Source organism: Pongo abelii, chromosome 8 (genome assembly GCF_028885655.2).
Source record: "Pongo abelii isolate AG06213 chromosome 8, NHGRI_mPonAbe1-v2.0_pri, whole genome shotgun sequence".
Lineage (NCBI taxonomy): Eukaryota > Metazoa > Chordata > Mammalia > Primates > Hominidae > Pongo > Pongo abelii.
This window is the reverse complement of record NC_071993.2, coordinates 21121103-21139908: the sequence shown is the minus strand read 5'-3', so window position 1 is coordinate 21139908 and position 18806 is coordinate 21121103. Positions and strand designations below refer to the sequence as shown.

At 42.7% G+C, this 18806-nt stretch overlaps 1 protein-coding gene and 1 pseudogene across 3 annotated transcripts in view; one reads left to right on the top strand and one right to left on the bottom strand.

The window, feature by feature from the left end:
- Positions 1 to 18806, top strand: part of NEBL (nebulette) — a 518729-nt gene that overhangs the window by 263562 nt on the left and 236361 nt on the right. For all 3 annotated transcript variants that reach the window (XM_054522031.2, XM_054522030.1, XM_054522032.1), the window contains exon 3: positions 12134 to 12218. In XM_054522031.2, the coding sequence (XP_054378006.1) occupies positions 12134 to 12218 (85 nt within the window). The remainder of the gene's footprint in view (positions 1 to 12133; positions 12219 to 18806) is intronic.
- On the bottom strand, positions 274 to 3350 carry LOC100456400 (eukaryotic translation initiation factor 4B-like; annotated as a pseudogene).

Sequence of the window (18806 nt, the reverse complement as noted above, 5' to 3'; positions counted from 1 at the left end):
CCAAAATCCTAGAAGAATATCAGGCTTATAGTCATTGTAATTATGTCTTTGGCTGATGTTGAATGGTGCTAATGGTACACTACCAAATTTTTACTTAAGTGGCTCGATTGAGTGGAAAATGCCCAGATTGACCCCAATATGTAAAAAAGGTAGTATCTTAAAATGTCTACCTATTAAACGGTGATTCTCCTGGCTCTGCTCAAATGGGAAATCTATGGAAATATGTAGAATTGTTGCACTTATGTTATCATGAGACTTAAAACATTTGATGGGAGAATTTCTTCATTTGTACAATTTTACACACCTGAAATTGTAATCCAATTTGGATTATTTTTGTAAATTATTAATAGCTTCTTATACCATTTCCTAGGACATTTTACTCATTTGAGTTTTTGAGTTTTGAGTTTTGAGTTTTTTATTCAAGGGAAAAAATGTTCCGTTTTTCTTGTTATCTCATATAATAGGCGGTTTTGCTTTACAGTTCTGAAACTAACAGACAGAATCTTTTATGTGCAATTAATGTGAGTTTTAAAATCTTCTTATGGGGAATAAAATATGAAGACAAGTAAAGTAAGTATGTGTATACTCTGTCCTGGAAGAAGTGATGAAGGAGGCCCAGGGCTTGGCTTTTGGGGGTTCAGGTCTTCTACAACTTGGGCTCCCAGTGGGAAAGAAAGAAAATGGTAGGAGGAGAAACTGTCTAGGCAGCAGAGGCATCTGCAAAAGCAAGTGGCCGACTCTGTTCTGTTCTTGCTGCGGCAGCTTGGAGCTGGCTTCAGTTCAGATTTTCTAGGCATTGGAGGAGGTCTTCCTTAAACAAATCTGTTAACATTTTTGTTTTGGGGAGAACACAGCGCCACATAGATGTAAATTCACCAGTTCATATTTCTGTCTGAAGTTGCTGCATCTCACTGCTCCCCTGGGCCTCCCATCCCGGCAGGAGTAGGCGCGGTCTTGGTCCATCCAATCTTCATCCCTATGCCTGGTTTCTGTCCTGTGGTCCTCTGGCTGTGTTTGTTCCCGTTGTTCCCTCTGCCAGGGGAAACCTCTTTGTTTGAGCGTTGGATTCCTTGGGCTTCTGCAGCTCTGGGCTTTCTCTTCCTGGGGTAGTTGTGGTGGCAGCTTTCTCATGGTGAGCAGGTGATGGCTGACCCCCATAGGGTTTATCATCATTCTCTTTCTCTCTCTCTCAGGTCTGTCTGCCTCCACCCTAGTGGCATGCTGTTTCCTTTTCTCACTACTTCTGGGCTTAAATGCAGACATCCTCAGTGAAGCTAACTCAGATGGGACAGACTTCCACGAGGAGAGCCAGTGTCACAACAGAGAGAATCATTCTTTCTTTCTACTACTCTGTTCTCATTCCATATGGTACATGTGGGCATCACGCTTTTTCCACCACATGGGAGCTGTTGGAGGCAGGGTGATGGTCATCAGTACACACCGGTGTGTCCTAATGGTAATTTGTACCCAGGCCTGCTCTGATCTTTCAGATGCCATTTTTGATTGGTGAGTGTCATGATGTACAGGTGTTAAGCGGTTTGAATACCACCCCTGCCTGGAGACATGACTAATATCTTTGTCACAAATTCCGTATTTCACATATTGGCTCAGGTGCAGATCTGGAGTCGTGCTCCTTTTTTGCCATCTTTCCTATCTGACTCCTTCCAGTGGTCTTTGTTCCCTTTGTCTCCTGGACCATGGCTAGAGTTCCCAGTGTGGTCTTTTGGGACATTCATCGCACCTACTTTGTTTTCATCTTTCCTTGCTGGTTCTTCCTCAGACAGTTGAGCTGCAGTTACTTTTCCCTCACCACTTGTAGGGTATTGGTGCTCTGTGTCTGAGCTCTGAGATGGAGCAGGAGGGTTAGAACCTCGCTTCACCAAGCGTTCTCCTTTGGTGGAGGGGCTGGCGTTACCTTTAGGGGCTGATCAGGTTTGGTAGATTTAGAAGTTGGAGAGTGACAGTCTTCCTCCTTATTGAGTGTTTCATTTTCTAGAGACTTCTCAGTGTCTCTCCTTCCTGCATCCTGGTCTGACGGACTTCTGCCGGGTGTGGCGGAGGTCCCAGTCTGCGATGACTCACTTCCTGTCCTCGACCGTTCCGGTTCCTGAGTTTGTTCACTTTGCCAGCTTGGGTGTCTCTCCCGAGGCCGTCGTTCTAGTTTTGGCTCATCCAGTTGACGCTGCAACTTCTCTTGTTCCTTCTGTAGCCGTTCTTCTACTTCTGTTTCTCTAGCAGCTGTATCAACAGGCTTTGCCACTCCAAAGACAGAGGCAGCTCGACTGGACTGGGAGGTACTAGCAGAAGAATCATTTCCCTTAGGAGTGTTATGAGGCTTTAGATTCAGTTTGGATCTTTGGGGGGGACCTCTATCATCACACCTATAATCATCCCGAGAGTAATCATCTCTGGAGCTGCACGACCCATCATCCCGTCTGTTGTATCAGTCTTCATAGTGGTCCCTGCCTCCTCTGTAGTCATCGTCCCTGCGGTACCCACTGCCAAATGCCCTTCCGCCACTGCCTATCCAGCAATGATAGCCTCTAGCATAGTCTCTGCTGCCTCGGTCATCACAGCGATCCCTACCGCCAGCCATATGGATCCATATCCCGGCATGGGCCATCCCGATACTCATACCAGTACCCATGGCCATACCGGTCTGAATCATAACGATCTCGATACTTGTCTCCAAAGCTATCATCACCCCTTCTAGGCGGGTAGTCATCAAAGCTGTCTGTGGCAGAACGAGCCCTCCAGTCTGTATCTGTTTTGTCAGAATCCCGATTTCTATCACGGCCAAAAGAACGATCGTCCCTGTCTTTATCCTGTGCTTGATCAGCAACATCCACTCGAATTCTCCTGTTACCTAGAGACTCTTCATTGAGACTCAGGGCACCGAGCAGGGAATCCAGGTCCTCAAATTCAGCATAACCAAAACCTTTCAACCTCTCTGGATTGCTGGGTTCACGTGGTAAACGCACTGCACTGATACTTAATCCTCTAAAGAATTCCTTAATTGACTCTTCTGTCACATCATAGGATAGGTTCCCTAGAAAAGAAGCGTAGGGTGGCGATTTGGGAAGAAGGCTCGGGTCGATATTGGGTTCCCGAGCAGCCGGTGGAGCAGTGGGAAGGATGGAAGTGTCAATTGGAGGCGCCCTATACACATTGTTATCATTACTGGGTCAAGTTGTTGAAACATCTCCTTTCAGGTCGTCTGTTTCATCAGCCCAGCTGACTGGTTTGGAAACATAGGTGCTTCCTCCACCAGTCCCCCACTCGTCAGCTAGAAAGTCTGTTAGGGAGATACTTTTCCTCTTCTTATTCGTCTTTTTTGCTGAGGCGGCCATGTTGGGAGCGGGAAAGCAACACTTCCATTTTAAAAAGCATTTTGTCTCATATTAGTATAGCTATTTTATGGTGGAATTTAAAAATATGACAATATCAATCTTTTAGCTGGCAAGTATTGCCTATTTACATTTTTATGATTATTGAATTGTTTCTCCCAACTGTTAAATTTCTATTTGTCCTGTTTATTCTATGCTTTTTCTCGCTGTCTTCATTTTTAAAAAAAATTATATTGAGTTAGATTTTTGGTTCTTCTAAAAAATTTGATAATTTCCCTTTTGTAGGATTTGAATTTATGTAATCTTATTTCCATTCTTTGTGATTATACTTAAAATGTTGTTGCATGTGCTTAAACAAAATCTAAAATTCAATAATATTCTAACCTTTCTCATGAAGGATAGAAAGATCTTAGGATACTTTCATTCTCATATGCCCTCTCAACTTATTGTCCAGTATTTTAGCTTTGTCTTTAAAAAAATCCTATATTTTAGACATTGTTATTATTCCACACAACGTGTGTTTGTGTGTGTGCCTGTGTATGCCTGTGTGCACATTTACATTCTATTTGCTTGCCACTCTCCTTTTTTGCATTTTAGCTTTTTCTTCTGGAATTATTTTCTTTCTTCCTGACAGTGTATTCTTTATAATAAATAGCTTCATAGAAGACCTGATGGTGGTAATCTCTCTCAGAGTCTGCTTATTTTTAAATGTTTTATTTCTCATTCTTCTTCTTCTTCTTTTTTTTTTTTTTTTTTTTGAGATGTTTGAGATGGAGTCTCGGTCTGTCAGCCAGGCTGGAGTGCAGTGGCACAATCTCAGCTTACTGCTACCTCTGCCTCCTGGGTTCAAGCAATTCTCCTGCCTCAACCTCCTGAGTAGCTAGGATTATAGGTGTGTGCTACCATGCCTGGCCAATTTTTGTATTTTTAGTAGAGACAGGGTTTCACCACATTGGCCAGGCTGGTCTTGAACTCCTGACCTCAGGTGATGTGATCCACCTGCCTCGGCCTCCCATAGTGCTGGGATTACAGGTGTGAGCCACTGCACTTGGCCTATTTCTCATTCTTTAAAGATACTTTTGAATGACATAAAACAATCATTTTTGCTACAAAATGGAGTGGTTCAGACTTAGGAGGAATAATTAAAATTACATTTAAACCTTGTATCATCTTCCTACATCCCTAACAGTTAGTTATGGTCTTGGTCGTTGGGTAAAATGACTTCCACGGTTAAAATCAGAGTGTGAAAGATGGTCCCCAGCAAAGAGATTGGTCTCTCTCCTAACTCAGAGAGGAGGAGCTAAAAAGCCAGTTTCATGATGTGAAGTCACGACTTTTGCTTTTTAAATGTTCTTTAAAAGTAGGGCCAGGTGTGGTGGCTCATGCCTGTAATCCTAGCACTTTGGAAGGCTGAACTGGTTGGATCACTTGAGTCCAGGAGCTCGAGATCCAGCCTGCGCAACGTGATGAAACCGCATCTCAACAAAAAATACAAAAATTAGCCTGGCATGGTGGCAGTTGCCTCTGGTCCCAGCTACTCAGGAGGCTGAGATGGGAGGATCACCTGAGTCTGGGAGGTCAAGTCTGCGGTGATGTGTGGTCCTGCCACTGCACTTCAGCCTAGGTGACAGAGTGAGACTCTATCTGAAAAGTTGAAAAAAAAAAAATAAAGTTTTTTTTTTAAAGGCAATACGTTAAATATTTAGTGTGCTTCTTCCTTTATGAATGAAAGCCTGTTACGCACAAAGGGGCCTGTGCTGGGGTCCCCAAGAACATCCTCAGGTTTGATGATTCGCTGGGAGGTTTCACAAGACTCAGCATACAGTCCTGCTTATTCGTGTGGCCATGATTTGTTATGGTGAAAAGACACAGAGCAAAATCAGCAAAGGTAAAATGCATGGGGACAGGTCAGGAGGAAGCAAGACGCTTGTTCTAGCAGAACCAACACAGGATGCGCTTAACTCCTCCAGCAATGAATTGTGACAACCTACGTCAAACACTGCCAACCAGCGAAGCTCCTTAAAGACTTAGTGCCCAGGGGTGGCGGAGAGGGGGAGTGGGTTATCACCAAATTCCAGACACCCATAAAGAAAGCAGGTGTTTAGCTGTTTGTACTAACAGCTTTAGCACAGTGAACCACTCTTGGTGGTTAATGGTGGTAGAAAACCCTCCCCAAATTCAAGTTCCCAGACACCAGAGAAGGGCTGTCCTTGTAAGCAGGCCTTTCAAATGCTAGCAGGCAGCCCTGCCATGTTAACTCATTTTCACATACAGCCCATAAGGAAATCATCATATAGCAACAAATTCTTTTGACATCTGAATTCTGCTCTCAGATCCTCTAGTTTGAGTGTAAATGTGACAGTGGTTAGGTAAACGGAAAGCCAGGGAAGGTGGACTTAAGTGCTCAGGAGGGAGAAGATGGAGATGGATATAATTGACTTAGAATATGGCAAAAGATTAAGGGGCCGTGGTGGCTGTTTGATTTCACCAGGAGACAGGAATGAAAACAAAGTTTAGAGATTTGTTAGAGCTGGAAGTCTTAAAATTAGTGGTTGCCTACAATGTTAGAGATTTATATCTATTAAACAAGGTTTATTAACCTCAGCACTGTTGACATTTGGGACAGGATAAGCCTGTCAGGGAGGGGGCTGTAGAGTGTACTGTACAATAGCCTCGTTCCTGGCCTTCTGACCAAGAGATGTCAGTAGTATTTTCCCCTCCCTACTCACTCCCAAATGTGACAACCAGAAATGTCTCCAGACATTGCCTACTGCCAAATGTCCTCTGAGGACAGTATGAAAACATGGGATTTACAGAAAATAAATCCATGAAGATCTTAGCTTTATATGTCTGAGTTGTTCACTAATATTTCACATTTACAGTAGTTTTCCATTTATAAAACTTTTTCATGTGATTCCAGCAGCAACTTCATGAGAGAACCAGGAATATTTTATTCCCACTAAATAGATGAAGGTCGTGAGACACAGTGGTTCAATTACTTTGCAGGAGAGCAAAGAGAAAGTAGTAGTAGTTAATAGCCATAGCATTAATAGTAATAGTAATAATAATATTATAATTAATGGTAGACATTTTCTTGAGTGCCTACTATGAGCCACAAATGGTTTCAAATGACTTACACGTGTGAATTTTGCAGCAAGCCTGAATTGTGCTACTATTATGTTTTTCTTATAGATGAGAAAGTTGAGGCCAGAGAGGTTAAGAAACCTAACCCAAAGGCACACAGATGGAAGGTAGACAAGCCGAGTACAAACCCAGGCACTTTGACTCCTGTGCTCCTATAAGCACTGGAATCTGGATAAAAAGAGAATGTTTCTGGGTTCTCGCTCTCCCCAGTCACGTTCTTTCTCATTCCCATCTCCATGGAGGTTGCCATTTGCTTATGTCGCTTCCTGCATTTTGACGAGCTCTGACGAGGTCTAGTGATTTGCATATAACTTTTCCTATATTTTTAACAACTGAATCTCACAGAGAAAAAAAATTTGAAGTCATCTTTCTGTGACCTAACTTTGCTATTTCAGATGCAGTCTTCTATTATTATCTTGATTCTCTCTGTCTTTATTTTTAATACAGCATTTTATGGAAATCTGGATTTGTTGCAACTGTCAGCTCAGTCTTGATACACACAGTTCAGCCAATTCTTGCATAGCTCATCTAAGAGACTTCTGTTTATGATGCTAAACATTTCAGCATATTCCCCACATCTCTCAACCAGCTCTGAATGCGTTACATGTCATATTTCCACAATTATGTTTTGTTTTCCAGGAAACTTATGAATGTGTCAATTCATCCATTCCTTCTTTTTTTTTTTAATTTGTTTCCTGATTCTCTTTGAACATCCATTTCTCATGCCCTGTGTCTTCTCCTACATTCTTACTCTTAATATGGAGGAGGAAAAAAGTGTTATTCTTCCTCTAGGCCTGGTGGAGAAATCTTCTGTTTTCATTAAGATTTCTATTTAAGACAAATTTTAGGAAGACTTTTCACAGCCTTTTAAATGCAGTGTTTGGAAAGGGCTTTAGAACTAATTATATGGTGCCACCGATTCGTGTTAGATGCTTGACTTCTCTCTTCTATAATCACACGAGGACCACCAGCCCCTCAGTTTATTTCTGTATCTGGTTTTCTTTTCTTCTTCTTTTTTGCTGGAGAGGTGGAGTGGTGGGTGAGTGGAAGTTGAGATTGTGACTTCAGAGCGGAATGTTGTTGGATTAGATTAGATGGACATTACTACATGGACATGATGTTGAGAAATCCAGTGTTTGATGGGATTTTCAGATGTGTTGAGTTTGAAATTAATTAGGTTCCTACAGATATTGTAATTTTTATTTTCAATATAAGGTAGTATGAGTTGCCATCACTGTAATTACACTTATTTCTTCTGAGTCTTATGGTCTCAACTCATGAGGCCATCCCACTCTCTCTCAATAGTTAAGCCTTCTTTTTTTTTTTTTGGAAGATCTTATTCTCTTGCATTTTGCTAGCCCTGAATATAATGTGAATCCCCCAATCCTCAGGTTTTAATTCATTTTAGTACTCATGATCCCTGGTAGTTTCAGGTATAAATTCCTTCTTCCCCTCAGCATTTATTATTTTGGTTACTAATACTAAATTGAACTTTTTCTCTCCTACATCAAAATTTTGGATAATTTCTTCCTGTTATGCATCTTCAGAGAAAGTTATGCTACATACTGATTAACCCACTATTAAAAAATCATTAAATCTTAGGATTTAAAAAGATAATTGGAAAGAGCACAAAGCATTGTTATCTGTTTCTAGGCCTAGATATCAATGTACATTGCATAGTGTGTCAGTAAGTTTGCACTTTGGTCATGAGATTAGCGGAATATTTTTCTAAAAGACAGTAGAAGCTTTTCAATGTTTTTTTTTTTTTCCCAGAGTAACCCTTTTTCCAAATAGAACTTTGATGCTCATACCAAACATATCAAAGTGGTGTTTTATTTATATGCATGTATTTTATAAGTTCAAATCTATCACCCTTTCATGTTGCAAAGTCAAATGGTGAGAACAATTCGATTATTTTCCTGAAACGATACTTCAAACTTAGTGGTATGGGCAGCAAGTGAAGCTCATTACTATCCAAATAGAATTCATTTTGTCTTGCATGGAGGAAATTTGTGCACACATAGTGAAGAGGTACAAATTGCGCTGTCCTCCAACAGTTCACTTTTCAATCTCAGGATGCTCTTTAATTAAATAATTAAGCAGATTTTTACTTTATTTTATTTATTTATTTATTTATTTACTTATTTTTGAGATGGAGTCTCACTCTGTCTCCCAGGCTGGAGTGCAGTGGCACAATCTCGGCTCACTGCAACCTCCGCCTCCTGGGTTCCAGCGATTCTCCCGCCTCAGCCTCCCAAGTAGCTGGGATTACAGGTGCGCACCACCATGCCTGGCTATTTTTTTGTATTTTTAGTAGAGACTGGGTTTCACCATGTTGGCCAGGCTGGTCTCGAACCCCCTGACCTCAAGTGATCCACCTGTCTCGTCGTCCCAAAGTGCTGGCATTACAGGGGTGAGCCACTGTGCCCGGCCCAGAATTTTAAATTAAACGTAAATGGCAGAAGAAGGTTGTTCCCCAAAGCATGCCCCCAAACTGAGTGAACCTGCAAGTTAGTTTGAAGGGGATCTCTCAACGGGCTAAACTTTCTGTAACACATTTGACAGTGGATTCTAATTACAGCTTAAAAAATGGTTAAAATCCATATGTAAAATTTTCAAATTAAACATCGTGGAGACCTGAAAATCTCAGTGGCAACTTTATCCCACAGAATACATTTTGAAAAACAAAACACAAGAAAACATGCTCAGTTTTTACTATAGCTTTAAAATACAGCCATACGTAGTTGCTACATTTTAAAGTTCAGTAAAGTTCAACTTTCCAAGTTGGAACTTGCAAATATTACATAACACACCAGAGTTGTCTGTCCAACTTCCTCTGTCTATTGTCTGGAACATAGTTCAGAAGTAGCCCCTGGAAGAGTGTGGCCAACATTTTGTCTGACTTCAGCATAAGGAGAGCAAAAGACCTTACCTGCTACACCTTACTCGCTTGAATCAATAACTCTCGTATTTACTAACATTTTAAACAAACTTGACTATCTAGAGAAGATGAGGCAGAACTGAATGCTGTGTGTGAGAAATTATCTCTTGACAGGCCAGCGGTTATACCAGCACAATCATCTCGTATGATTTGGGTTATTTACCTTTATAAACTTCAAAAGCATGACTTCTTTATATCATGGTCTGATAATATCTATTAAGATGATCCTACATTATCAGGAAAAAATACAACTAGATTCATTTATACTCTAAGAAGGCAGGAAAATTGTGTAAAGGGGTTTGAAGGATGTTAATTAAAATAGTTAAAATGAGTCCAGCAGTTATGGGGTTAACTCCAATTACCTGGAACATTGGCTTATATGGGACATTAAATTCCTGAGGAATGCTGGAAAAATGAGACTTGCATGTACATTTTCCTACCATGAATCTGACTCCATGGGAGCTACAATATTTAATCTTTATTTCAGAAGTGCTAGCGTGCTTTGGGTAGGTTTTATCCGCACCAACAAATGATTAATGCATCAGCCTTCTCATGGGACGCCAGGGACAGAGATGCTGAAAAGAACCTTTTACCAGGAGAGTCGAGTCTGAAACAGTGAGGACATTAGAGAAGCCACAGGAAGAGACACATGGATACCAGAAAGGAGAGGGGCTAGAGAGAAGCAAACGGGGAGGATGTTCTTTGAGGAGCAGCTCTGAGCTCTGTGGCTTTTGTGGCCATGGGGTCACAGCAGCTAAAGCTGTCTCCTCAGCGCCAGCCGAACATGGGAGCAGTGAGTAGATGGGACAGCAGTTCTGAATCAGTGTTTGAGTCTTTACCTGCACACAGGGAGGAAATGCCATCTCCTCACCACCAGGGGAGTCATCTGCAAACATAAGAGGCCACTGCATGTTTGCACAAATGCAATGACATGCCTTATAGGACACACTGAAGTTTGGCTTTAGCCAAGGCATGGGCTCCTTGTGTGGTTGTTCTGCCCCCTCCATCCCTTCATTTCTTCTGTCCACAAGTATTTACTGAGGTCACACTAAGAGGCAGACACTAGCAGGTGCTAGCGATATAGGCAGGAATGCACCCCAGCAAGGGACAAGACAGCCCACCATTGCTGCCACAGAACTTTCGTTGTATTGTGAGGCAGAGGCCTGCCAATAGGAAAAGCCATGAGCATAATAAGCATTAGCACAGGGGCAGAAAAGTCCATCCAGGGGCCATTCCTGACCCAAACTTGGGAGGCCAGGAGAGCTTCCTGGAGAAAGTGACATCTAAGGCAAGACCTGAAAAATAAACACAGTTTATAAAAAATGGGCAGTGGGGTGGGAAGAGGGATGGGTTTTCCAGGAAAGGGGAATAACGTGTCAGGGGAAGAGTGGGAATGAGAAGGGGGAACTCAGGGGACTGAAGTGATCCCTGCAGCAAGAGCATGCGGTGTTCACAGTGAGAAGTCTGCAGAGGTCTGGCCATGGGGGCCTTGGCAGACAGGAGGCCAGACTTTATTCCAAGATCAACTGGAAGCCATTGAAAGGTTTTACTCAGGGGAGTGACGTGATCAGATTTGCATTTGAGAACATTTGTTCTCAGATGGGAAGGGTAAGACTGGCTGGCGCTGTAGTCACCTAAATGATAAATGTGGCCGACAATTAAAAATGGAGTCAAGATGGAGACATATACACATATATACATTTATGTAAGTAAATAGTTGAGATATATTTGCAGACAAGATCAATAGATTTGGTGAACGAGTGATTGGATGTGTGAGGAATCTAGATTACTCCCAGCTTTCTGACTTGGGCAATGGGGCACTAATAGAGTAAATGAAAAAGAAGATCCAGGGGAGGAACTTGTGTTAGGGAGGGGTGGGGTGATGAACAGCTGCATTTTGGACTGATGGAGTTGTGCTGGGTATGGAATCTGCAAATGGAAATGCTATTGGATCTGAAACTCAGACCTTGGAGTAGTCAGCTCACAGAGTGACCCCAAAGCTGCAGGAATGATGTGATCCCTGGGTGATGGTGTAGACTGAGAAGAGAAGAGATCCCAGGTGAGGACTTTGAGTAGGGGGATGCACAGACTTAGGAGAGCCCGCAGGAGACAGGGAAGGAACCACTAGAGGGAGGAGCTGAGCCAGGGGGTGTGTGTAAACCCGGGGAGAGGACATTTCAAGAAGGAGGGAGGCCGCCCAAGAGGAGGAGTACAAGATGTCTGTTGGTTGTGTCCACAGGAGGTCATTATAGTGGGCAAGAGAAACTTCTAGAAAGAGAAGCCAGAAGCCAGTCATAGAGTTGGGGAATGAGTCGGAGAGGAGATGGGCAGGCAGAGTGAGGTGAGGCTTCTTTGTCAGGAAGTTTGGTTGAAGGATGGATGAGCTGGCACACATGCTGGAAGGGTGTGTGGGGTGGAGGAACGGCGGAGATTAGGAGAACCTTGAGCATGCGTGAAGATGCGCTTAGAAAAGAGAAGCCAAGGTTAAGCGGTGGGAGAGAGTGAGGATGTCTGAGCGACAGAGCCATGAGAACGGGATGAGGTCCAGAATAATGACAGAGAGATGACCTTAGCCAAGCTCAGGTCCGTCTTCCACTGTGACGGGGTGGGGAAAGGGGGGGATGCGCAAAACAATGGGTGTGAAAGTGTTGTTTTGTAGCACAATATTTTAATTATGTCCTTTTAAAAAATTTCTCCACAGACACTACCCAAAGCAGTCCTTCACCACGGTGGCAGATACACCTGAAAATCTTCGCCTGAAGCAGCAAAGTGAATTGCAGAGTCAGGTAACTTCCAGAAGATTTGTTTTGTTCCCTTGGCACTAAAGATTTTTCACAAGGCTGCTCTTCTGAGATTCTTGTCCTCGTACTGTTCCTGCTGGGTCACCAGCCGGTGTGGAGGCCGAAAGCAGGCCTGTGTGGGAATTCTGGGTGAAAGTGTTGAACATCTGTATTGTTCCCGGTCTTGAATTGTCCTGATATTCTCAGTTTTGTTATTCACATTGGACTAGGGCAAGTAAATGAGTTCCGGTCAGAGTCAATGTTTTCCAACAATCTTGACTTATTTGGTCCTAAATATTTAAACACGTTTTACAAATAGCTTTTCCACACCGCATATGTGGGGAAAAACAAGGTGTTAACTTGACCCAGTTGCAGTGCATGTGGGGCTAACACCCTGTCTGTGTATCTCACACCAGCCACGGGCTTTGTTTTCCTCCTGTCACTTTGTTCATATTTCTTTCATATGTCACATTGACAGCATGAACAAAGATGAGAACACCACAATTGGCTCCCCGTCAACCATGTTAGATGGCAACTTGCCTTCAATATGGTGAAACACATCAGTTAAGACTAGGGTTGTGAGTGGCAGGGTTTTCTGCAGGGACACCCAATCTTTTAGTAAACATGGGGTGCTCTCTTTCAAAGAAGCTGTCTTTCCTGGCACCCCGTAGTAAGACACTGAGCAACTACATTGCAATCCATTGGTCAGTGGTGAAGTAAGGAGGGAAGAGGGAAGAAGGGAGGTGGAGGTAGGGGAGGCTAGGTGGTTGTAGGCCTCCTTCATCTGTTCATTGGCTGTGGCCTTAGGCCAGTTTCTCTGATGTTTGCACTAACGTGCAGTGAGGCAGTCCCTCTTGTCCACCTGTCTTGAGGGTGTCTGTAAGTATTAAATGAGGTAGTTAGGTGTGAAAGCATTTCAAAAGGTGAGAAGATATTCTATGACTCTGGAGGCTTGTTATGATGGTGATAATGATGGTTCCTGAGAATTCCTGGTATGTGAAAGGGAAACGCACAGAATTTGTGAAGGAAAGAGGTGTCCAGCTAACAGGCTTGAACATGTCAGTCTGTAGCTCTTTTTTTGGGGGGAGGGGTGGGAGAACGGAGTCTTGCTCTGTTGCCCAGGCTGGAGTACAGTGGTGCCGTCTCGGCTCACTGCAACCTCTGCCTCCCGGGTTCACGCAATTCTCTGCCTTAGCCTCCCCAGTAGCTGGGATTACAGGCGCCTGCTACCACACCCAGCTAATTTTTGTATTTTTGGAGGAGACAGGATTTCACCATCTTGGTCAGGCTGGTCTTGAACTCCTGACTTCGTGATCCACCTGCCTTGGCCTCCCAAAGTGCTGGGATTACAGCGTGAGCCACTGCGCTTGGCCTGAAGCTCTTTCTTAATGACAGCAGGCAGCTCTCAATGGCTTGGGATTGAATCATTTCCTTGATGGTGTATCTAATCACAGGGGAGGTTGTGGTTGCCTGTAGTCTCTTTCTGGGGGACTTGGGATCTCTTCTCAGTCCATTTAATTAGAGGAAATAATCTCCAAGTGGAATTTACTGTTGGTTAACAATGCCATGAATACATGGTTGGGAGCTATTTTTTAGTTTGTGTAAAATGCTGGTGTTTGTGTACTGGTTTTGGTTACAAAAATTGGGTGCTGGCCAAAGAGAGACACTATTACGGAGGCTGGCAAGAACACCTCTCTTCATTCACACCCCCAGGGGTACCAGAATCTGGATCTGCTCTGTGCATATCCAATGTGCCTTTCTTCTCTTCAAGTTAGGGTTCATCAGGTAATTCTGGACAAGTACACACCAGACATAGAACTAAATCAAGCAATCAAATACTAATTTCCTGCCTGTGACATGCTTTGGTACTGTGCAAAATAATTTATAATTAGTTTCTCTTCCGTTCATAAATTTATAGGGTGTCTGAGGAAAGAGGACTAACACACACTTGGAATACTATATTTAATTTGTTATAAGGACTGAAAAAGAGAAAGATCAGGCTGGGCACGGGGGCTCACGCCTGTAATCCGAGCACTTTGGGAGGCCGAGGTGGGTGGATCACTTGAGGTCAGGAGTTCGAGACCAGCCTGGCCAACATGGTGAAACCTCATCTCTACAAAAAGTACAAAAATTAGCTGGGAGTGGTGGCAGATGCCTATAATCCCAACTACTCTAGAGACTGAAGCAGAATTGCTTGAACATGGGAGGTGGAGGTTGCAGTGAGCCGAGATCATGCCACTGTGCTCTAGCCTGGGTAGCAGAGCAAGACTCTATCTTGGGGGGAAAAAAAAGAGAAGAATCAGTGTGGATTGGACTCCGTAGTGCTTTGTGCCAGATGTGAGATTTGAATGGAGCCTTGAAGGTTGAGAAAGATTCTGATATAAACCCTGTCTTCTCCCATTCGAAGGCACACCACACCCTTTGGGCTCAGTTAGTGGTTATAGATGCCTTCAGTGTGTCCCAGGAGCAAGCATTTATTGTTTTCCTATTATGTGCCTGACTTTGGAGATGCAAAGAAGAACAAGGTCACTGTTTTATGAATGGCTGATTTTATTCTCCCTGATGTGGTCAGCTGCAAGCTTCAAAGGGTGGCATATACAAATAATTATAGGCTGGTGGGACAAGAGCTAATGGCGAGATGTCCAAAGATCTGTGGGATCGCCAAGCAGCAGTCAGGGGAAGGCATCAGATCTTTATAAAGATTTTGCTCAAGTGTCCTCTTCTTTAGAAGCATTTGGGCTCCATCAAGCAGACAACATGGGGAAATTCAATGCAATTCAAGAAACACATATTGATTACCTACTCTGTGCACTGGGATATAAAGACATCATCATCATCAACAGCATTGCTGTATTCCAAGGACATAATTTTACATGTATTATTTTATTTAATCATAAACAACTTCAATGATACAGGTGTTTATTATTATCTCTATTTAGGTAACACATTCAACCTTTAGAGAATTTCGATAACCTGCCCTTTCACACTTAGCTGGTATGGAATAGGTCTTGGAATGGGACCTAGATCTCTGAGCCCTTGTTGTCCACACTCTTCACCAGTACCCTGGTCCCTTTGCTCAGAGAGCACCTAGAAAAGATCTGTAAGCAAAGAATTGCAATACAAGGGTGTATGTATGTAAAGGTAGAATTTGGCATTAAGTATAAGTAGGAAGAAGTCATTATGGCTTCTTTTTTTCTGGGTGAGAGGTGAAAACACTTCTGTAAGAGTATTTCCATTTTTGCAAAAACGTGGATAGGTATCTATCCTAATGGTAACACTCAGTAATGGCATTGGATTTCATTTTAGCCTATTAAATGATTTGATTCTGCATGAGAGCATTTCCTTAGAGTTTTGATATCTGGAGTTCTGAACAGCTCACTGGTTTTGGTGGAAAATTGACTATTAATATTTTATAGGCTTATTTTGATCATTTGTGATGCTAAATGAATCACATCTATTCATAGCTCCAAGTTTTCAAATTCTGAAATCTTTTAGAATTGTCTGGTTAAAACCAGTTCTCTTCTTTCAGTTCATTAGCTTACCAAGCGAGCCAAAAATAAAGAAAATCAAAATTTATTTTCCAATTCAATCTAGAAAGTTATTTATAGTTACCCACTGTTATCTCTTTCTTTTAAAAATTTTCTCTTTTCTTTTTATTTCCCCCCCTCTCTTCTTGAGATGGTTATAAACACTGTGAATATTTTAAATCTAAATGCTAAATCCTCTCAAGCTTTTTTTGGAATCTATATCAGGTGCCAGATTGTCATAATAAAATTTTATGAAATACTGTGAATAAACAAACAAACCAAGAGTTAGCTCTTTAAAGCCAGTGGTTCACAGGCTTTATCCAGTACCTGGTGAACATCCACTTGGCCAGCCCCTGACTGCAGTAGATGTGGACTGCTCTGGACCTTGGCAGTCAAGAGGAAGAGAGGGAGGGAAAGCCCTTTTATAGTCACTAGTTCCCTTTTGATCACACATCACAGCATGAACTGCTTCAAAGAAATAGCATAAAGAGTGGTTAGACGCCCCCATGGGCCCACAGTAGCCCATTCAACAAGAAGCAAAAGTAAAACTGCTTCTAGTGGAATCAGCAACATTATAGTTCACCTGCGGGGGCATCAGGCTTTTACTGCTTGCCTTGGGACTGGCTCACCTCATTTTCTTTAGGAAAGTGAGATCCAAAGCTCTGACTTAGAAACAAAAGTTTTGGAACACAAACTCTTTGTAAATTGGGTGATCCCTAAACTTAAAACATCCAGGTGAGATGAAAGTCCCCTTAAAAAAGAAATTTCTAGCTGGGTGCTGTGGCTTATGCCTGTAAACCGAGCACTTTGGGAGGCTGAGGTGGCAGGATTGCTTGAGGCTAGGAGTTTGACATCAGTCTAGGCACCATAGGGAGACCCCTGTTTCTACAAACATTTTGTAAAAAATTAGGGCATGATAGTGCATACCTGTAGTCTCAGCTACTCAGGAGGCTGAGACAGGAGGATCCTGTTGAGCCCAGGAGTTGGAGGCTGCAGTTAGCTGTAATCACACTACTGTGCTCCAGCAGCCTGGCTGACACAGCAAGACTCTAAGAAACAAACAAACAAAAAACCCCAAAAAACAGAAAAAAGAAATTTACTGATTATTTTAATATCTTGTGGTAGAAAGCATTCCCTTTTTCGGGCTGCGTAGCACACTCTTATTGGAAGGGAAGGCATAGATGCTTTGGGTACTCTGAACCAGGGGTCTGGAGACTTCTCAAAGCCATTGAAATGGTTCTTCCGATGACATTTTGAGTGGGAGTCCCCACTGAGAAGACAACAACACGGAGCTGTCGTGATTGAGGCAGGGGAGGGGGGCAAGCCCCTGGCATCTCCAGCCCACCCTGACTCTCCTCATCTTCCCATCCCCAGAGCCTTAAGGAAACCTGGGCTTCTGTAGAGCATAGTTTTGAAAAAGGCTGCTTAAAATGAAGACAAAACAATAGCTACTCCCCACTTAGTTGTTTATGTGCTTGGCTTAGCTATTTGCAATCATGTTGAAAATAAGAGGGATTTGGGGCTCACTGTGGTCTTAAATGGAGTATGTGTAATTTATGAAGGCTGATACGATGAAAGATGGAAAATGATAATGGAGAGAATGCAAATCATTCTGGAACCTTTGAGTCTTTCTTTTGTAATCTATGTTGATTCTTTTTTATTCTTCCAGGTTTCTGCAGAGGCATAAAAACATGCTTCATAGGATGTACAATATATGATAGTAGTAAGGGTGAGAAGTAAAAGTGATTTTTTTTTATAGGGAACATAATAGTTAAACATCTTTTGGTAGAAATGAAGGCACATGTTTAGTATAAACCTTTGGAAGCTTCAGAAGGCAGTAATGTGGCTTGCCCTTGGCACGTTTCTGAACCTTCTTATTTTATATTCCATTTCCAGAGGGTTTTCTCTCAGTTATCTGTCATCTAACCATCCAGTAAGATGAACCTTACTGGTAAGTATTACCTAAAGCAGAACCTTTCTCAGGTGGGAGTTGCATCTTAAAGCGTGTCTGCTGAAGTCTGACTTCCTTCAAAGCAAAGAATCCCTGACTGAGGAACTCCATTGACTGTCCAAAGACAATTGGAGAGCTATTTTGGATAGCATTGTCCAAAAGTTTCAAATCCCAGTCTGTATGATTGCCCCATCATAAACTTGACCTAAATTTCTTTTGCCACTGAATACCGATTGCATGTCAGATTTTGGATATCTTGCAGTGAGTGAAACCAGATGAGGCCCTTACTCTCAGGGGGTTTATGGTCTAGTGGGAGAGAGGGTGGTAATAACGTAATAAAAAATAGGCCGGGCCTGATGGCTCACTGCTGTAATCCCAGTGTTTTGGAAGGCTGAGGTGCAAGTATCACTTGAACCCAGGAATGTGAGGTTGTAGTGAGCTACGATCACACTACTGCACTCCAGCCTGGGTGACAGAGTGAGACCCTAAATCTAAAATAATATTAATAATAATAAAAAATAGGAAAAATTAAAACTGCAACAAGACCTGCAGAGAGGATGGAGTGTATTTTAAGTACGTTTTAAGGCACTTTTGGGGAGTTGGAGGCCTGCATACCTTTCTGTAGCAGATGCATAATAAAATCTTAGAACAGTCTGCTGTATCCTGCTCAGCTCCGGAGCCCATTTCCAAATGTATATCCATATTCCCCGTTTTTTAATCCTAGGGGACTCTGCTCTTCATTGGGTTCTTTTTTTTTGGATGGAGTCTCACTCTGTCACCAGGCTGGAGTGCAGTGGCACAATCTCAGTTCACTGCAGTCTCTGCCTCCCAGGTTCCAGCGATTCTCCTGCCTCAGCCTCCCGAGTAGATGGGATTACAGGTGCGCATCACCACGCCTAGCTAATTTTTGTATTTTTAGTAGAGTTGGGGTTTTACCATGTTGGCCAGGCTGGTCTCGAACTCCTGACCTCAAATGATCTACCCGCCTTGGCCTCCCAAAGTAGCAGGATTACAGGCGTGAGCCGCTGCGCCTGGCCCTCTTATTATGTCTTATCTCATTGGACAACTTCAGACTTCTAAACACAAACACTGTTTCTCCAGACAGTTTTTGTTGGG